At 39.0% G+C, this 21,004-nt stretch overlaps 2 protein-coding genes across 2 annotated transcripts; both read right to left on the bottom strand.

Annotated features, from left to right (window-relative positions):
* Nucleotides 1-1,017: 1,017 nt before the first annotated feature.
* Nucleotides 1,018-5,645, bottom strand: cwc25 (CWC25 spliceosome associated protein homolog). The gene is made up of 9 exons (XM_053329549.1): nt 5,481-5,645; nt 4,371-4,543; nt 4,042-4,278; nt 3,880-3,949; nt 3,608-3,759; nt 2,488-2,560; nt 2,184-2,392; nt 1,502-1,669; nt 1,018-1,418 (listed from the first exon to the last, which is right to left on the bottom strand). The coding sequence occupies exons 1-9, from the start codon at nt 5,496-5,498 to the stop codon at nt 1,307-1,309; spliced, it is 1,212 nt and encodes a 403-aa protein (XP_053185524.1). The 5' UTR covers nt 5,499-5,645; the 3' UTR covers nt 1,018-1,306.
* Nucleotides 5,646-12,646: 7,001 nt separating this feature from the next.
* Nucleotides 12,647-13,573, bottom strand: sp6 (Sp6 transcription factor). The gene has a single exon (XM_053329587.1). It carries the CDS (start codon nt 13,571-13,573, stop codon nt 12,647-12,649), a length of 927 nt encoding a protein of 308 aa, XP_053185562.1.
* Between the last annotated feature and the right edge of the window lie 7,431 nt (nt 13,574-21,004).

Genomic DNA, 21,004 nt, shown 5'->3' with positions numbered 1-21,004 from the left:
AAAGCTCTGTGCAACGCGCTGCTGTCATTGGAAGATGTGAGACAGGGGCGACCGGCGCTGGCATAGTTTGTTCGAGGCGTGTTAAAGCGAAATTAAAACTGTGAGTTAGCTTTAAAATGTTAAAACTTTAAGGTTCATGTGTATCATGAGTGTCCCCGCCCGGAGGAGAGATGCAACCAAAGCTTTTATTGGTTCATGTCTAAGTTTTTATCAGCTAAACGAATATTAATGAATGACAAACTTTTAAAGAAGTTTTGGCTTGTCATTGTTACACCAACAACAAAACTCAACAAAACCTACCAGTTAATATAAGTTGTTAATATTGCAACTGCTTCCTCTATAAAGACACAATTCTGAACTATTTATGCCTTGTCAACTGAAGAAAACTTTCTTTAGCACCATAATGTTGGATGATTTGTTTTACATTAATCCAACTTTGAGGATTTCTTTTAACTAGTAAATTAAAATGCAATATACAGCCTAATATAGAATTTGACTGAGGCATGAACATATTGGTGAATAAAATGTATGATTTCGTATTTTAGAACTACTTTTTTTAATTATATGAGGTAAAAACAGTTAAGTATAATAAGTTGAAGCTTCAAGCCTACTCCTTCTCAGTCAATTATGTTTCTTTGATATAATTTGATATGATTTATCTATGTATATAATGCATTATTTTGTAACAATGTCAAAATAAAGACTCTTAGGTGAGGTCTGTCAGGTTTGGCACAGGCAACAGTGTAAGTTATTTATAAATATAATCTGGAACAGTTCCAGGTTTTTGTGAATATTTGGCCAAGTTTATGATTAATATGTTTTATTGAGTATCCCAGTGATGACATAGAGTATGTTTGTTAAAAAGAAAAGAAAATTCAAACAAAGGGAGTACTGGATATACTCTTTTATTCCAGTTCCTACTCACAAGAGTACACAAAGTAACAAATATATTACAAAAAAAACACTAGAGATAAAAGCATGTCCAATTATACTGGAGGAAAAAAAACAAAAAATATAGTTTACAAAGTTGAGATTGCATGAACCTTAAAGGGATACCAGCTTTCTAGAGAGTAATAACAGCAGATAAGCCATGATAGATCTAAAACACCACTGTGGATTCTGCTTTTCAAAATAAAAGCCATGTGTAGATGTAGTTCTCTTATTGAACTCAGACAGACTCCTACCACATCATCCATCCCTCAGCCTCAGTACATTAAGAGTATTAAGAGTAATTATATGTGGATGGAGTACTCTTGCCTATTATTTTAATCAGTTCATAGACTCTCTGTGGTTAATGTGTGTGTCTTCATCTCTTCATAAAGTTGTCCAGGGAGGCGGGCGTCCTCTGGATGGAGTGGATGTTCCTCTTCACTCTGTCCTCTAAGGAAGAACTAGCAGCACTCTCCAGCTTCATGTTACTGCAGGAGAAAAAGGTGAGTGTTACTAGAGCTGAAATAAAACATTTAACACCAGTGAGTGTCCATGCCGCTCAGAGACTTACTGGATAAATCCGGCGTGGCGGTCGCGCTTGACATTTTGCTCCCGCTGCTTCTCCTGCTCGTCTTGCCTCTTGTATCTTTTCACGTTGTTCTCTCTGTCCTCCTCCCTCTGCTTGGCCTGGTCCATCATGTCCAGCCTTTTTCTCTCCAGCTCCTCTGCAGAGAGTTTCCTACAGAGGAAAAAAACATGGGGAAATGAGTGGAATTGATTGAGTGTTGGTGGTGGTGAAGACAATCCTCTGAATGACTGCAGATTAGTATTCAAACAGCATTTTCTCTTGACCTTAACTGAAAAACTCTGACTCATAGAGTGATTAAACTTACTTAAAAATTTGAATACTTGCCTATATAGCAATAGTATATAATAAAAGGTAATTTGCAATATTGATCAATGTGCAGATTATTTTCTATACTGAGTGGTTGATTGTTTGTTCTGTAAAATGCCAGAAATGAGTGCAAATGCTGATTTCCCAAACTCCAAAGTGAGACCTTAAAATAGCTCGTTTTAACCAGCCATCATCCAAAATGTAATGATATAAAAGCGCAGATAAGCAACACATTCTCACATTTAAGAAGCTTTAAAAAATGTGTGTTTAAAATGTATTTAAAGTGTTATCAATTATGAAAAAAGTTGCAGATCAAAAAGTTGAGATAATAAGCAATATTAAATAAATATCCATTTACTTGGACACGTAGTTCCTCTGTCTGTGGTAATTCTGTCTCTGTGGGCTGGGAGCTCTGGGCTGGACCTTCCTGTCGTTTCTGTGTGAGGATGAGGAGGAGGAGGAGTGGCTCTCCCTGTGGTTCTTGTGAGGCGATCTGGAGCGGCTCCTGTCGCGGCGCCCTGAGTGGTTGCTAGAAGCTGAGGACTGGTGCTGTCTGCCTGCAGGAAGCTGAGAGGGAGCACAGTGACAGGTCAATAACTGATGTTGAGAATAGATCGTACTGTAATGTAATGTGTGTTTTTAGTATCAGGCTGCTCACTGACCTGTAGGCCGTAGCCTGGAATATGATGGTGATGAGACTTGGTGTCTGATGATGATTCGTATCGTGAATGTGACCTGAAAGAAAAAACAGACCAAAATGAGAAGAGTTCATGATTACAAACTGCATTTTCTTAAAGGATCAATGCATAAGTTTGAAGTATCTGACAGCTGCTGGTCTTGGAAAAAAATACTATTATAAACAGTCAAATTGATTGAATGTAAAAAAAAGTATAGATATTCCTATATGAGAACTATGTTCTCACTCAATGTGTGAATAGTTCAAAAGGCAGAGATGAAAAATGAGTTTCAGAGGGAAACATTTCAACATCACTCATCATTTGCCCAGTAGTCTTCATTCAAGTGTGTTATGGGCCACTCCATGGTTAGGTCTTTGTAATGATTTAATGCATTAGTAAATCTGATCCTTTGATTATTTCCCAATCAAAGAATTACTGAAACACGATTCAGAAATCCATCTTTGTTTCTTTTGTCTGGATACTGACTGAAAGAAAAGAGCCTATTATTGGTGTTACCTGAACAAAGATGGATTCTCTATCTCTGCCAAAGCTTTTTATTTGAGGTGATCTGATAATGAAGTGTTTCAATTCAGCTGCAAAAGTTGGAGTGACAGTGAAGTTTATTAACTTGTGAGGCTCAGATGGATACTGTTGCAGTAAACAGTACCATTGTTCTCTTGTTGACAGTTAATCTGGGATGAGAGGAATCTTGACCCTCTAATAAGGTTTTTGGACAGTTGAAAGGTTTATATTTACAGTCCATCAATCTCATTGACAAGATATGTCTTAATTAATTAATTTTCTAGATATTGCTCCAAGTGAAATGAATCCAGGTGTGGCTTATGAAATATAACCATCACAATCAAATCCCCAACATCTGTCCAGCTGCAGTGGGGTTTAATTCTTCTACTACACTACCTGCTACACTAAATGTCATAACAGCACAATCAGCTTTTTGACTCTTTGTTGCAGCTGAAAATGGAAGCGCACTAATAATGAGGGTGGTCACGTGTGATGTGAGATGTAATTAGTAAGAAATGTCATTTAGAGGTTTTCACAAAATGGTAAAACATAAAATGACTTTGACATGCTGTGTTTGACATACCTGTGTTTTTTCTCGTCTTCCTCCTCTGAGCTCGAACTTGTGCTCCTCCTCTTGTGCTTCTTCTCCTTTCTTCTCTCTTTGTCTCCTTTCTTCTCCTTTTTTTCCTTCTTCCTCTTCTTCTTCTTGTCTTTCTTGTCAAGATTCTGGCGCAGCTGTAAGAAAGCCAACCAAAAAATAAAAATTTGAAAGAAATTGACGTTAGCTGTAAACTACTGATTTTGTGTATTAATAAATAGAGTGAAAACCATCAAAAGGGTACACTTAAATCTTACCATTTCTTTGATTTTCTTCATCTTCACTGGATTAGACAAAACTTCTCTCTTCTTTGCTTCCTCGCGTTTCCTTCAGGGAACAGATAAAATATCAATAATCAATACGAGTAACTACTAAACATAATCAGTTAGTTCAAACCACAACAAGGAAGATTTACTGACCTGATTTCAAACAGGGGGTCTTCCCTGATCTTGGCAGCCATGTCGAGGTTGGAGGCGGGGGTGGTGGGGTTGAAGATAGACCCGGGCAGGAGGCCGGTCTCTGCTGATGGACCGCTCTCAGGCTCCTCATATTGGTCGGTGATCTGCTTGTCGATGGCACGTCCCAGCAGATACTCGTCCCTGGACACCTGACCGGCAGGGCCCTGGTACATCCAGTCGAGGCGATCATCTTTTTTTCTGTCATTGAACAAAAAACACATTTTAGAACACGACTGAAGTACTGACTGTTTGTGTAAAGATGCTTCTTGATAATATCAGAGACAACTAACTTGATGGCTCCAGTGACTTCTGCATATTTTGTAATTTCTTCTCGGGCTCGTTCCTCTTTCAGCTCTTTCTGGAGCTCCTCGATCTTCTTCCGCTCGGCTTCATATTTCTGCTCGGCTTTCCAGACTCGCTCGATGTTTTTCATAGTCTGGGGATGCCAGCTCTTCTTCAAGTTCTGGTAGAAGACAAGAGAAAACATTTAGTATGTTTACGCCATACCTTAAATGTATGAATCAGTTTGACTTGAGTCATGGCAAACATTTGGCACATCCCACATAGGATTATAAGACACCAATATTTTACATCAAAACACATACAGAAGAAAGTGGAAAAGGGATAGAGAAGTCCCAAATTAACTGTTCAAGTAAAGAAATTTAACATATCTACAAATTATTTCGGTAATGGGCTTTCTTTCTTCTCCTAGTCCTCAGTCTTTGACATCCACATAATCTATTTTATATTTTACATAAAAATGACAGTAGAAATCAAAATAAAACATATTTTATATATTATTTAGACAACATATTGGACGAATTTGCTTCTCTTCCTGTCCGGTTTATATAGTAAGAGGTAAAATACTTCAGTTGGACACATAGAGATCTTTGCCTTTTAGACAAATTATACACAATATAATTTAAACATATTCTGTATAACTGTCAATCAAAACTATTCAAGTAGGCAGAATATATATAGTTTATCACTATAAACATTACTTGTATGTTTCACTGCCTACCACTATGATGATCAAAGGATAACATCTGATGATAATAATAATAATAATAATAATAATAATAATAATAATAATAATAATAAAATGAGAAATTAGTTTTTATGAAGCATTTTATGCTCAAATAAATCACAACCATTAGTACTGACTTTCATATAACCGCTAACGTCTAGCAAGTGAAGCTAACTGTTACTCATAGCTGTTAAAATAGGAGATAAAGAAGTGACTGAACTCAAAGTGAATATTGATTAACTGAACAGTGGCTCGTAACAAGTCTGTAAGTGTCTTAATTCATGTTGTAGCAGCTGGACTGACACAAATAAACAAACTAACATTTTTAAATGCCCATATTCTATACGGAGGCTGGCATAGCTCTCATACTTACCAGGTCACCGCCCCCCATCTTGAAGAATTGGTGGTTTTAGTCCAACAAGAAATGGAAAGGGGAAAAAAATGCTTGTTAAATGAAAAAGGTGAGACAACGAAACTTAAACGTTAGCTAGAGAGCTAGGAGAGAGCTCGAGGAGCTACCGACACTTGTTTGCGTGATGTGTTTGATGTACTTCCTGTTGTGTGTAATTCTCTTTCCGCTTTCAGCTCGTGGTGCATTCAAGAGCCACTCGTAAGCTTCGCCATCACACACCAACTCACGCAGTCAATGAATTGAATCGGCATAACGTTCGATCGGTTTTGCGCGTTAGTTTTTTCTGTCCTTTAATTAGTTGTACAAATTATATATTTTGTATATTTTTGCCATCAGGTTATTGACACAGGTATGATGTTTCTAGTGGTGGAAAAAGTATTTAAATCATTTACTTAAAGGGGCTCTATGCGAAATACAGCTTTATTAGCTTTCAGGAATTTTATTTTTGCTATGTAACCCACTAATGGTGTATTTACATCTGGAGTAGAGAGTTACGTCACACGCCCTCTGTGTGTGTTGTTCTGGAGCCTTTGTTTTGGAAGCCGGGCCGGCCGCGCGTTCATGTTAGTGCATGTGAGCCACCTCCTCCTCTCCTCCACCGGAACCGTTAACCCACTCCCCCTATATAACCGGGACCGTAATGCCACTCCCCCTATCAAACCACTGAGGACCGGCTGCGGTTAGCGAAAGCGACATGGCGGAGGAAAACCAGAGACATTAACCCCATGAAGAGACCACGCTCAGCTGCCAAGAAACTCTCCGATAAAGAGAGGAATAAGACCCGGGTTAACATTGGCCTTGCATTTCCGAGGTGGAGAGCCCTGCGAGAAGAAAAAGGGATACATTATGACTCGGAGCTAGCTCTTCTTCTCTTGGACCAGTAAGTAACGTTATGTGTATACAGTCACATATCTGTTTAGTTAGTTTTAGACTAACGTTAGACATTATGTCACATATCATGTTCATTTAGTTGACAGTCTTAGGACGAAGCCTTGAGCTGCAGCTCGGCTTCATGATAGCCATGGAGGGGAGCATACCTATGTCCCCCGGCTAGCTCGGCGGCTAATTCCGCTGCTAGCTCGGCCACTAACTCAACTAACTGCAGACAGGATCATCCCTATGTCCCGGTTTTGTTTTGCTGTTAACACAAACGAGCTAGAGCTAAGCTAAGCCAGCTACCGTCATACGTCTGAGCTGGTAGCCATGTGGCTAACGTTAGCAATAAGCATCGTAAAATAGTAACAGAGGAAGGAATAGGAATGCTTACGACTAGTGCTGTGTGTTATCACATTTTATGTCTGTCCGCATATTTTATAGCACAAAGGGAGAGAAGTGAGTATGAAAATATGTATGGCCTGCTTGTGTAATGTTAGTTGTAATACTGTCAGGGCAGTACATAGAAGATGATGATGATGATAATAATGCTAACCGTGCTTCACTGGACCAGTCCTTGCTATTTCAGAAACTTTTGACTAAATGGAAAGTAAGATATTTTTGTCCTAAAAATAATAAACAGGCTGTTGGACTGGTGATGAAATACTGACTGTTACTCTGATAAAGATGATAGACATTTTGGTCTGACAACTACTTGTGTTTTCTATAACTGTTTATTGTAATTGACAGTTTAGCAATTCTGACACTTTTAAATGTGACAATTGTCTGTCATGTTGGGTTTGTTTAGATTAAAGCTCTGAAATATGTTATACACAGGTTACATTTTTTTGTCTTGCATTCCTCAGGTCATAATACCCAATACTGCTGTTACTCCACCATGGCAGACTGGCAGATGCTGTGTGATGGAAGGAATAACACCAGGAGCTACTCTTCAGACTCTCCGTCCTGTCCTCATCACGTCCTCATCAGTGGCTTTGAGCACAGCAGGCCACAAAAGCGAACAAACCATACTGAATTACACTTTGCATGCTGCTACTTTGTCACTACTGATCATAAACCTTACATGGTGTCATTATTGTCATTGTTTCTGAATTTGATTTGCTTTTGATCTATTGTCTTCAGTTTGTTATAAACTGAAGGGGCAGTAAACCACATTTGAGATGTTAAAACAGAACTGTAATACATCAATGTGTATGACAGTGGAGTTTTGTTTTGTAGAGTGTACAGATACAGATACAATTGACCTTTTTTTTTTGTCCAGATGGTTACAGCAAGAAGAGAAAGGTGATGTATACCTCTAAAAAAAGTAGTATTTATGATTGTTTTCTGGACTTGACTGTGCAATACTGCTCACCAATAAACTTGACATGATTTGAGATTATATTCATGCTTCATCCATTTCAACATTATCCTTTGTAACACTGTAGATAAAACTGGCTTAGTCCACTACTGCTTAGAGAGTGTAATTCAATCACTGACCATACACAAGTGAAATGTAAATTGATGTACTGTTTACCACAAAGCAGAAAACTTATACTCGGTTATTAGTGAATGAAGCAGATCCACACATCATTTTTTGAAGAATATTTGTTTACTCATTAATGAACAATAGGCTAAACATAACTTCTGAACATAAATTATTATACATGATTAATTAAACATGTTAGGAGTCTACTGAACAGGACTGAGTTGCCTTTGATCTCTAAATGATGCATGTTCCTGTAAATGTGGGGTGCATGTTGCTGCAGATGTCAGAGGTAGGTATGGCATGGCAGTTGAGCATCATGATGGCCCTGCTGCATCATCAGAGCATCAGAAACCAGCCCTGGCCTCAGGTCCAAAAAACTCTTTCCCGGGTCAAGTCTTGAGGCAGGCTCTGTAAAAGATGAACAACATGTACACTGAAAAGTAAATCATGATGTAGACACACTGGAAAAACTGGCGTTTCACACTATGTTGATATTTTACAATTGACTTCAAATGGATAGGAAACACAGATGATACAAACCTCTATTTCTAATCATCATCTGAGCAGCTCACACCGGCTCCTCTGAGGAGGCAGACACTCTGCAGCTGCCTCAACAGACATCATGATGCTGCTGCCCTTACCAAAACCAAAATCAAACTATCAGTTATGAAGAGAGCAGCAACAATTATAATATAACGTTATAGTTTTATGAGGAACAAACTTAGCATTAGCTACCTTAGAGACAGTTGATGAACCAGACTCTGGCTACATTACACTAGCAACACGTCTTGGTCAATATTTTCACAATTGCACAAAAACCCAAATGTCTGTTTGCCAGCAGTGCTCATAAAACCCAACAGAAATGATCAATGTGAAGTTGTTAGCTTGGCTACTATGTTCAGCTTGTTAATTTTCAACTACTAGCAGTTAGCTAACGTTAGCATCGGAAAGCTAATAACTGTTACACTACTTTAGAAATACGTTACTAATACGTTACTCTCGCTTGTATTACTTACTTCGTTACTTGACGTCACACCGGTCCGTTGTGTCCTGAGTCAGCTGTTTCATCACGGATGGAAAGTGCTTCACTGAAAACAGGCAGGTAGAGTAGGAGGAGCGGACGGAGAGCGAGGGGGAGGCGAGCGGAAAGAGGGGGGTGTACCCCTTAGCTAGTTTTGTTTTGGTTGCACGCAGTCCAGAGCTACGACGTCTAGCGGTGAAATTCAAATCGCATTTAGCCCCTTTAAGTAAAAGTGCCAATATACAGCAATGTAACATGCTCCGTACAAATTCTTCTTACTACAGCTTGATATAGGCTAATATACAGTGTAAGTAGTTGTTTGGTCCCTCTGACTGATATGTTATTACATATGACATCATTGGATTATCAATACTGAAGCTTCAGTGTATAAGCAGCCTTGGCAGTAGGACTACAGGTTTCATCTTTAACAATGTGTTGTATTTTAAAAGCTTGTTTTATTATCCATTGTGTCAAATCTTCATCTGAAAAGTAACTAAAGCTGTCAAATAAATGTAGTGGAGTAGAAAGTACAATATTGCCTTCTGAAATGTAGTGGAGTGGAAGTATAAAGTAGCAACACATGCAAATAATTAAGTAGGCTACACCTACCTCAACATTGTACCTAAGTACAGAAGTTAGGTAAATGTACTTAATTACCATCACTAGTTGTTTCTGCCTGTGTCATTCGTGTAAGTATTCATTTGTGATTTTATATTCCTGCCCTGAGTGAAAGCTCACCTTTTTGGGCTTGTGGTCCCTTAAAATTAAAGCATTACTGCCATTTTTGTCATCATCACCATATATAACAGTATTTGGTATATTAGTAGAAAAAATCTTAGAGAATAGTTAGAAAAAACTATATGATTTGGTGTGACATTTTTCTATTCTATTAAACATTTAGCGACCCATTCGATTTATCCTGGAAAACACTAAACTCAATCATCACTGCAGATATAATAATCTCATCTTATTGTATAGAAAGTCAGTTTTATGGTGGAATCATCTACAGCGTAATATTTAATGTAATAATTGAATCAAAATGATTCCATATTGATATCCACAAATTAAACTGCAAGAATTGTCAGCACATATAGAGTAGTTTTCAATAAATAAATGTTTGACATGGACACAGAATATAGTTTTTATTTAATAAAAGACAAATAATAGATTAAATACAAGTTATTACACCATGATATTTAACTTATCAAAAGTTTTAGAACTTATTTTATTACAGTCTCCACAACTAAAACATATACTACAGCAATCAATGAAAAAGGGTGTCCATCTTGTTCTACTGACCAACACAAAAGAAAACATCATAAGCCTATTTAATAATAATCTAATAACAGCCATACAACAATAATAATAATAATAATAATAACAATAGTCAATAGACAAACATTGACTACTATTTAAGCACTGTCTTCCATTTCTTATCTTCTATACATAAATACAGCAATTGTGAGACTCCAAAAATGTAAGTTCCCTAATATGTAGAAATCTCAGCCTAATGTCTGTGATGGTTTACACACATCCTAAAGTGTTTTAAAACTCCTCAAACTGCTTGCTACAGAACTATTGATCATACAATATTGATTATGAAAGTTAACTATCCAAAACAAGTAACGTAAATAATGTTGTTCATATCTAAAATGAGAAAAGTTTGTTCATTTGCATATTGACCATTTTGACTGGACAGCCAACACAGTGTTTCCTTTTTTTTAAATGCACATTTTTCAGAAAAGGAGTCAAATGTCATGTTTCAACAAAGTTATTTATGTGGGTTAGCTGCAGTTTCAGATACACCCACAGCTGTTAATAAAATGTGTTGAGAGATAAACCCTTCACACACTGTTGTTGTGTGTTTGTTGTTAATTGAAATTCAAGCTTGATGTGACACGCATGTGGTCGTCTATCAATCCAGATGATGATATTTGGGCGGATTCTTACGAAGCCACCTTTTGAGGTATTACTGGATAGTACAGATAGGTACAGTCTGAACCTGAATTTAAGGTCGGTTCTTTTAAGATTTCTGTCACACATTAAAGACACAAACATCCACCTCATCACATTGTGGCTCTGTTGGGTTCAATAGTATTAATTGATTTTTTTGGCCACTAGGGGGCAGTGGAACAAGCTGTAAACACAACACTGACATGTTATCACTACATGCAGCACATCAGTTGCTAAATGTTCCACTATGTTCACCTGTCAGTCACTAACTTTGTGCGTTGGTACTTAGCAGGTAGTGTAGTAGTAGTGTAATAGTTTCTCATCTGCTGGAGACAAGGGAGCAGTGGGACATAACCAAAACAGAAGTATGGGGGCTTTGAGTTGCCAGAGCTCTGCACAGTCACATGAGAATTCTGTCTGCCACTGTGAGCAACCCTTTTCACATTACAGTCATTTGATCTTTTTTTTTTTTTTTTAAAAAAACAATAAGAATATTAATAAGTGCAGATTTAAATCTTGGGACTGCATGCGCCACTGGATTAAATGACCTTCCCTGAATCATGATGTAATGAAGACACGCTATCCCACTGAAAGTTCCATTCAGCGCCAGCAGTCTTTAGTGTTGACAGGGTTGATCTGTGGAGTCGTGTTTATGTCAGATATGGTTGCTGGAATCAGCATGTCCTGACAGAAACCAGGATCTGTTTAACCAGGCAGAAGTTTCTCTCTCCGTGTCCGGCCTCGATTTCCTGTTCTTACCTGACGGGAGAGAAGGCCGCGCTGTCTGGCTGTTGTGATACTTCAACACGTAATCAGTTGTTGTTGGTTATTTTCACATTACTGTAGCATTTTTGCATCGATGTGTTCCATCTGAATCAGTGTTCACATTATCTGAATGTATGATCATTCTCTTCAGTTAAGTGTTTTACCATCAAAACTGTTGTTTGCTGGTTTGGTTTTAGTGTTACCATCATTTTTGGCACACCGTAGTAATGTAGTAACAGTAGTTTTTTATTATATTATATTATATGATATTATATTATATTATATTACGTTATATTATATTATTGTCAGTATCACATTGACATCACACTGGCTCTTATTGTGGAGAATCACAGCACGCTGCCATGGTACAGCATTACTGTCTCTTGTACTTTCATTACATAGGCTACCAACATACACACACCTAGTTTTGTGGAATGAACTGTCACCCACCCAAATGGCTACTGACCATTTAAAATTAGATAATTGCAGTATTATATTCCAGTGTCTTGTCCCAACTTGCACAGTAGGCTACATGTGTATGGTGACAGTCTGAAACCAAAAGAAAATATCACTTTGTCTCCATACTCCAAACATTTCCCCAACTCTTCCAATAACACATTGGATTAATTTCATTGTAAACAAGTTAACAAGCCACCTTCAGTTGAACTCATACCAGTCTCTTGGTCTACTGGTGATAGTAGCTCTAGCAGCAATGGAAGTCCAGCAACAAGCTGCAGCTTCAGCTCAGTTTCCTCCTAAGCCACCATTCACTTTTATTAGACATATAGTGAAACTTTGATCCACTTTTTTTCCTGTGTGCTATAACATTTATGTGATCACTGAGCCCAGTTGATAAACTCATAGAACCACAGAAGAACACTTTCTGTCCCATCCAGCCTTGAACGATTGTCCAAACCTTGTATTTCAATTTTAACCTTCTATTCTCTACACTATTGTAAAACTATGACACCTCAGAAAGAGCAACAGATGGTAAACTGCAAAATTATTCTTCTGAAAGTGATGAAATTAGCCTGACTGCCCTGTTACACTGGAGACTGAGGGGTCTGTCTCACATTTCAGCTTCAGCGGTGGCTCTGTGGTGTCGGATGCAGACACGTTTGAGGATGACTGAGGTGGTGTGGGTGAATCGAAGCCTTTTTCCATCCTACCGTCTCCATTTACCCTCTCTTCCCCGTGTCCTGGTGGGGACTCATGTGTGCGCATGTGCTTGGCCAAGTGATCATTGCGCATAAACACTCTTGGACATAACGCGCAGCTAAACTTCTTGGCGCCAGTGTGCGTCTGTAGGTGGCGCTGCAGTTCATCAGAGCGTGTGAATCTCTTGCCGCAGAAGAGCCAGTTGCAGACAAACGGCCGGTCCCCACTGTGCCAGCGTAGATGGGCCTTCAGATGAGAGGTCTTGGCGTAGGCTTTGCCACAGCCAGGGATGTGGCAGTTGTGCATGTGCTTCCTCCGGCTGTCGTCAGTGCTCTGGCCCAGCTGTTCAGCATGGACGCAGTTAGGGCAGCGGCACACTGCCTGGCCGGCACCTCTGGAGGACGAGCGCCGCTGGGGCTTGGGTCGGGCTGAGACAGCGCTCTCCTGAGGTTCCTCCAGGGAGAACGGTTCTTGCTGCAGCATTTCAGGGGCCAGCGGCTCCATCTTGAAGCCATCTTGGGGGAAGAGGTGAGATGAGTGCGAGGCCGGAGCGTGCTGAGCTGGAGGCAGGGAGCACAGCTGCGGGTCAGAGCCATAAGGCCCTAAAGAGGTCTGCAACCCCATGGAGCTTCCTGGACTCACTGAAGGCAAGCCGACACCTTGCCCTGTCTGGAGGTCTATCCAGCTCCCTGATTGGACATCTCTGTGGAGATCCCACCAGGAGGGGATGTTCATGTCTTCTGAGCTGCCACTAGGTGGTGCTGTCCGTAGCCAGGGCTCGTAAGGGTGGGCCATGTGAGCAGCTGTTGCAGGTGCAGGACTGTGGATGAGGTCAGCAGCTCAAAGTGTGGTTCACTATCTTTTGGGTGGCGGCGACAAGATTAACACATGGTGGGAAGGTGGTGCATTGAAAAAACCTGCAGAAAAATAGAAAACACAAATAGTTATGTATTCAATCTGGTATCAAGTTAGTTGCATTTTCTCAATGACTTCTCAGGATAACATACAATGACTTTGAAGTCTTGAGGTTATTTTTTGCAGTCTGAAAGGCTTTAAGTGACTAAGCCTCTGCTGATATGACGTTTCTGAACTTCAGATATGCCTAAATCCTCCTGTCTACAACATTTAAATAACCAGCCCCCCTGCACACCCCCTTCATCACCATGGATACTGCAGTTCTCACGCTGCGTGGCCGTGCAGCCAGGAAAGAGGGGGAGACAGACGTGTCCAGGCAGAAGCCTGCCACATGCATCCGCTGCCAGGTACTTCCCATGTAGGACAGTCAAAGACAAGCGCAAAGAAAACAACATCATCGGCCCTGTGCAGAGGCTGAGGCAGCAGCGGGGGGAGATAAATGCTGCTGAGACAGGGGGAGGGAAGAGAGCGAAGAGGAGTGTTGACAGCAGAGCAGTTTGGTAAAGGAAGAAGTTCCAGGGAGGTATGGCTGCAGGCCAAACTCTATTTGTACGTCTCTGAGGTTTGTGGAGATGAAACCTGGCAGACAGAAGAACCTGTTTTTTATGAATCACACATGATTTACAACAACAGCCCCTCAGGCAAGTTACAAAAGGAGCCCCGTAAAACGCCCCGCCTCTTACACATTGGCAGCAGAAAGCATCAACAGTTGCAGACTGACGGCATTCAGAAGCCTGAGAATGGAAGTCCAACAATAACATGACAACAATTATTTTATGTATATAATGATGGGCACACGCTCTGAAACAGCATCCTGGCCCCCCACACGCTCCAGGTATGTACCAGTCCTGCATCCCTCAACAGCGACAGCCAGCCGTCCCACATAGAAGGAGAGGCTCCAGTTTCTAAAGGTTACACAAAGCTTGTTAAAGATCAACAAGTCTGTGGAAATTTATGACAAGAATCACCAGCCTGCACAACTTGTGCTTGGCTCCAAGCATGTCCTAGCCCCAAACAATCTTGTTGACTTCCACCACACCCCCATCCTTGAACATCTACAATTATCTTTACAGCAGGAAACAGTAAAGCAGTCTGAAGCTATAGACGTTGGTATCTTGGTTGTGAGATCGCTTAGTGTGATATCTTAACTGACATAGCAAACTGCACAAGGTCGCCCAGGAGCAAGAGGTCAAGCTCCTGTGGACGACAAGCGTCCTGTCTAACATCTAGATGCATGAGATGGAGGCAGTGCGCACATGGTTCAGCACACAGGTGGTGTCACTCAGACTGACATTGAAGGATCCCCTCTTTACATCTCAATTTGTTGAGTCAATACAGCCAAACCTAGAGGATTACACTTCTTACTCAAGGGTTCAGTCAAACCCACTCAGAGAGATTCTACTTGCAATGAAATCGTAAAGCAATTAGTTTGGAATTCCCTAATGAAAGGTCTGGTGTTAAAGGTCAAGCTGATTTATTTCATGTCAGCCTGGAGCCAGAGCTAGCGCTCAGTGCTCTGTAATTTTTTGGGAATGCAACTCAGATGCATGGTGGATTGGTCCCCCCAACTCCGCTCTTACTGACATGACCGTAAACAAACGAAGACAGCAGCATCCTCCTCCATCCGCTAAAGTGCTGGGAGCATTCTGAGCTCCTAAGGGAAACAGCTGGCATGGGGGGCCCCAGGGGATGGGGGGACAGGAGCCTGGGAGGAGGAGGAGGAGGAGGATGGTACAGAGCAATGACAGAGCTCTGGTCATAAAACCTGCCCGACCAAGACCCAACACGGGCCCTAGTTTACAAGTCTGCCATAGAGAAGAGGCACAGAGAGGGAGTAACAAGGAAGAACATATTTTTATATGTTTTTCTGTGTTTGAAAGGTTTGTATACCACTCTTGTTCCCTGGGCTTCATTTTAAATATCACGTCATCTTTGAAATTTGGACTTTTACAAGGTTTAGGACTTTTAAAACTGTATTAAAAAGTTTCCAGAATAATTTACAGGTCAAATTTAACCATTAGTCCACTAGTCTCCTGCCTCATCTCTTCCCAGATGTAGAAAAACACGGTTCAAACATCAGCACCGGCCTTCTGCCGACACTCCAAACAGACCAGTTTGTGTCAAATGGCATTTGTAAGAAGTTTGTTTTAACCTGCTCGGAGAATAAGATGGGTGGAGTGGAACACACTACTTTTGGCAAGGGTCAGGTCACTTATAAGGACAGTAAGTGTCAAACACTTCTTTATCAGAAGCAAAACTTTATGCAAGAAAATTGCTGCCATCACCACCAAAACTTTAAAAATGTTAAAACAAATGCAAAGAACTTGTGTGAAGACCCAAATCTGACCCAAACCCTGTACAATAAATCAGATGCGTGCACTGATAATAATTTTATATTTGAATTTAACAAAATGCTGATTGTATTTTAACCTAAAATGTCATTTGCACACCTGAGGGAAGGATTAAGTTAGTGACGTGCACGGAGGGCTAATCTCTACTAATCTGTTGCTCTGTGCTTTAACTGTATGATTAAGTGCAGAGATAGAGTAGTTTAGATATGAATGACAGCTTAACATCCTAAGTGATTTAAGAGCGTCTGTGTGACACTGACTAACGCACAACTGCACAAAATGTGATCGCTGCTACATATTTGATGAAAATATAAACATCAGGTGTCACAATGAGGGTTTTAAGAGCATTTTTTGCCTGAGTGAAGTGATAGCGTAATCAGAAATGCAGTTTTCAAAGCTGCCGTCGTCTAGCACAGTACTTTATGTGTGAATGTATTTTATGCCAAGTTCGACACGCCAGACTTTTCAGGAAAAAGCGCATATGTCTCTAAAGCAGGCTACAGTTTTATTTCTCCTCATGCTGAAAGTCACAAGAGTATTTTTTTAACGCCATTTTTCGTGCTTGTTCATGTTGTTCCAGTTTTTATGTTTTAATGAACCCTGAGATTTAATATCAACCATAAATACAGTGTTTAATATATGTATATATGTAAATTACAAACCACTTGGTAGTATGTATATCATCAATTTAACTTACTATAAAATAGACATGTACATGTTATAAAGACTTGCATTTAAAGTATTGATCAATCATCATAAAAGGCCTTTTTGTAATAAAAACCCTTCTTTCGCAAATTTAATGAAGACAGCTGACTTCATGCTACCAAACAGTTTAGAATGACAATTTATTGGATTTTATCTGGGGGGGGTTTTTTTATGTCACAAGTATCCTATTTAAATCTAGTTCTTAATTTTGTCTCTCTAGTCTCTGAATGTACTGCAGTACTTTATGTAACTATTTTTCATCTTTGTATTACTTCACTTTAAGCAATCAAGTAAGATTAATTTAAAAAGTAACTTTTTTATGATGACTGCTTGTTTGTATTGTAACATGTACAGGCCTACTATCACATTGTTGCGGATAATATTAAATGAACATGAACAATGACATATAATATAATTACATTAATTTATCATAATAATTCATCTGGTGTGATCCACCTCTCATTTGTTAATTGCATCAAGTGAAACATTATTTAGAGTATTAATGTAGTGCAATGAATTTATAATTATTTTGTAAAATAAAGTAAAATACATTAGCTACATGAAACAGATCTTCCACACCAGCCTCACACTAACTGTCGGTTAAATTGAATGAAATTAACATTTTAATGTTATTGTACCTAAAAATATGGACTTTAGATTCTCATTCGACACACATATATATACTCAGGCGGCTACTGTTGAACAATCTCAGCCTGCTTAAAACACCATCCTCCAAAATTACAGAACTAGATTTAAAACTTTATTTAAAAAATAAATTACAATAGGTTATACTGCAACTTTGATCGCCTGTTTTTTGGGACAGTTGTGAATTTTTTAACATCTGTCTTCTAGTGAATGGAGTTTTAGTGCTTATTTTGTGTTCAATGGTCTGTTTTATAGAGATTTAAACTTAAAGTTTCTTATTTTGCAACAATTGAGTAATATTTAACAACAGAAGAGTAAAATTAAATGACTTTTCAATCATTATTTAGGATACAGACTTTAAATTCCCTTTAACTGACTTGAAGCAAGGACGCTACAGTTTAATACCTATGTGATTATTATAGTCATTCTGAACAGTGTCAGTGAAGATTAAAATGAAGATTTCTTCATTGATACATACAAGTGAAATGTAGTGTGACCTCTGCATTTGATCCATCCTATAACACTGGCAGCACTGGGCACCAACTCCAGCTCTTCCTGCCAGTGCCAGTGGTCGGGGGCACTAACAGGAATATTAACCCTTACATACATGTGTTAGATGGTGGGAGGAAACCCACACAAACACAAGGAGAACATACAATCTCCACACACACACATACACAGAAAGAGAAAGAGAGAGAGAGAGAGAGAGAGAGAGATCCTGGGACGGCCGGGGCTCGAACTCACCACTGAACATCGCACCATCAGCAACTCACACTACACAAAGTTAGACACACTTACAGTAGATCGCAGTGACAGCAAATACAAATTCCCGAGTTACCTGTTCGTCCCTGGAGCTGCTGCTGTTATTTTCTTTTTGGAATAAAGGCTCCTCTGTTGGACACACTTTGGCTCAGCTCAGCTTTCCTTCGTCGGAAAATGCGCACAGAAAAAATAATATCCTCATCATATTTCATCTGATTGTCTTCATCTGCAATATCGATGTTTTGGCGCACAGGTAGGGTGCATTCTCAGTAGTGACAAACTTTATGATAGGCTGTGCGTCTTGAGTGCCTCCAGGCTCCGCCCTCTGCTGGTGTCTGTCTCCCCCTTTGAAGATGCGCCCTCCTCGGCTGGAGGTGAGGAAGAGGATCAGCGGGACGGTTTGACAGAGCCGCCGACAGTGCTGGAATCTGACTTGTACATTTACTCAAATACTGTATTTACTTACAACTTTCAGGTGCTTGTGCTTTACCTGAGTAGTCATGCCAGCTAGATTCCCACTTCACCACAATTTAGGGGGAAATATATATTTTTTTATTCATGTGCGTTGAGTTGACTGCTCCTGATGGTTAGCAGTGGTGAAAGTAGTATTCACAACCTCTACTTAAGTAAAAGTATCAACACAAATGTAACGTAATGTAAAAAGACTCCATTACAAGTAAAAGTCAAAAATTAAATAAAAAATAAAAAACTTAATCAAAAGTACATAAGTGTTGGCTAGTTAAATTATTAAAGTAAAAGAAGACAAAAGTTGTTTTGTCCTCTTGACTGATATTTTATTATATGATATGATTTAGATGACATTATTATTTCTGCTGTATCAATGTGCTGTATTTTCCTGTTGTAGCTGCAGGAGGTGGAGCTAGTTTGAATTACTTTATACACAATTTCATATACAGTATTTCACATAGGCCTACTAGTTTATTCCCTCGAGGTTGGGTTCCACCAAAGGGTCAGCAGATAAATGTGAGGTGTGGTGACATGATTAATGGGAGAGGAAAGAAGAAAATATGTTTTCAGTTTTTGGACTTTTTCTCTAATCTTTGATTTTTGCTGAAATATTGGATCATTTGAACATTTATTAAAATGAAACCATGTGAGAAGTTTAGAGGATAAAATCACTGTTTGGTGGAGCTGTTAACAACTCTGACCCTGATCACACACTGCTTTTTGTAAGACGTCAAAAGACAAAAAGGTTGGACACCACTGGTTTCATCTTTAACAAAGTGTTGTACTTTAAAGCTTATTATATTATCCATAGTGTCAAATCTTCATCTGAAAAGTAACTAAAGCTGTCAAATAAATGTAGTGGAGTAGAAAGTACAATATTTCCCTCTGAGATGTAGTGGAGTGGAAGTATAAAGTAGCAACACATGGAAATACTCAAGTAAAGTACAAGAACCTCAGAATTATAATGAAGTACAGAACTTGACTATAATGTACTTTAGTAACTTTCCACCACTGCTAGTTAGTTAACCAGCATTTTTAATACTTGAATTAGCTTATAGAATATGACACACTATAACTGATTAAACTAACCAACAATTGGCTATAAAATGTAGTTGACTCCACCTTGAGCAGCTAAACTTGTAAAATGCTTCTTACACATGAATACATTCATAATAATCTAGTAGGTTAATATTTAACACTTCTAGGGATCATACATCTGAATTCAGAAGCTCTACTTTGATACATTTTGCTGATAATATTTGTACACTTTTATTTTAAATTTTCAGTGTAGAACTTAATAATTGAGTGTATTTACAGTGTGATATTATATATATATATATTCTTTTAAGTAAATAAATAATCTGAATACTTCTTCCACCACTGCAGACTAAAACCCCAGTGGTTCCCAAAGTAGGGATTAGGGACCTGTACAGGGTCCCCAACAAAAAGAGGTTCCAGTTTTTGGTTAGATGTTTGTAAAAACAAACACACTACAAATTATACTTTTCATTCACTCCTCCCATCACTCCAACTACGTCTATGCCCAACAACCACTACGTTTTTATGAACATATGAACAACATTATGAACAATATAACAGTCTAACAACAAAATGATCCACAAAACAAAATCTTAATGTGACTGTGAGCAAAATCACCTCTGGGATCATGGCATGTAGAGTTGAGGACTCTTTGAATTTTTTATTCTGTCATTTATTATTAAACTTTTATTTAAAACTCGAGGGGATCCAGATAAATAGTATAAAGATTTAGCAAGTTCAAACAAATATTAGATATCACAACTTTATAGACCTTTGACCAAAAATATTAAATGTTTAATGTCACTATTTTTTTCAGGTCTTTCACAGCCCTCCATCCAATGAGGAAGACAGTGAAATTACAACATTTTTTCAAATAATAAGTTCATAGCATGTTCTTTCTTGTTCCTGATTATAAGAAAAAAAATATTTAGCCTATGAAACTAATGATACAATTCAAAATTCTTTTCTAAAACACTAATAATGACTAATAATCATGAACTCTCATGTCACACTGTGTCAGTTACACAATCTTTTATGTGTCCATGTAGATACACTTTTACACAGCATACAGCACTGGTGCTGCAGCCTGGACAGTGTAGTGACTGCAGCCTGTGAATCAGATAGTTGAGACCTGGAAATCCTTTGATTGCGGACACTCCTCAGAGGTGGTTTGGCTCGGGCCAAAACACAGTCACAATACACAAATGTGAAGATCTTACTTGGCAGAAAGCAGCCACTTCTGTGTGCACCAGTTCTGCCTATCAAACGATCTGGACCCTTTAGGGAAAGCATGTGTAATCCATATCAGAAGAAACAAAAACCTCCAGTTACACAGTGTTTA

Source organism: Scomber japonicus, chromosome 2 (genome assembly GCF_027409825.1).
Source record: "Scomber japonicus isolate fScoJap1 chromosome 2, fScoJap1.pri, whole genome shotgun sequence".
Classification (NCBI taxonomy): Eukaryota; Metazoa; Chordata; class Actinopteri; order Scombriformes; family Scombridae; genus Scomber; species Scomber japonicus.
Note: the sequence above shows the minus strand (reverse complement) of the source record. Positions and strands in the feature narration are given on the sequence as shown.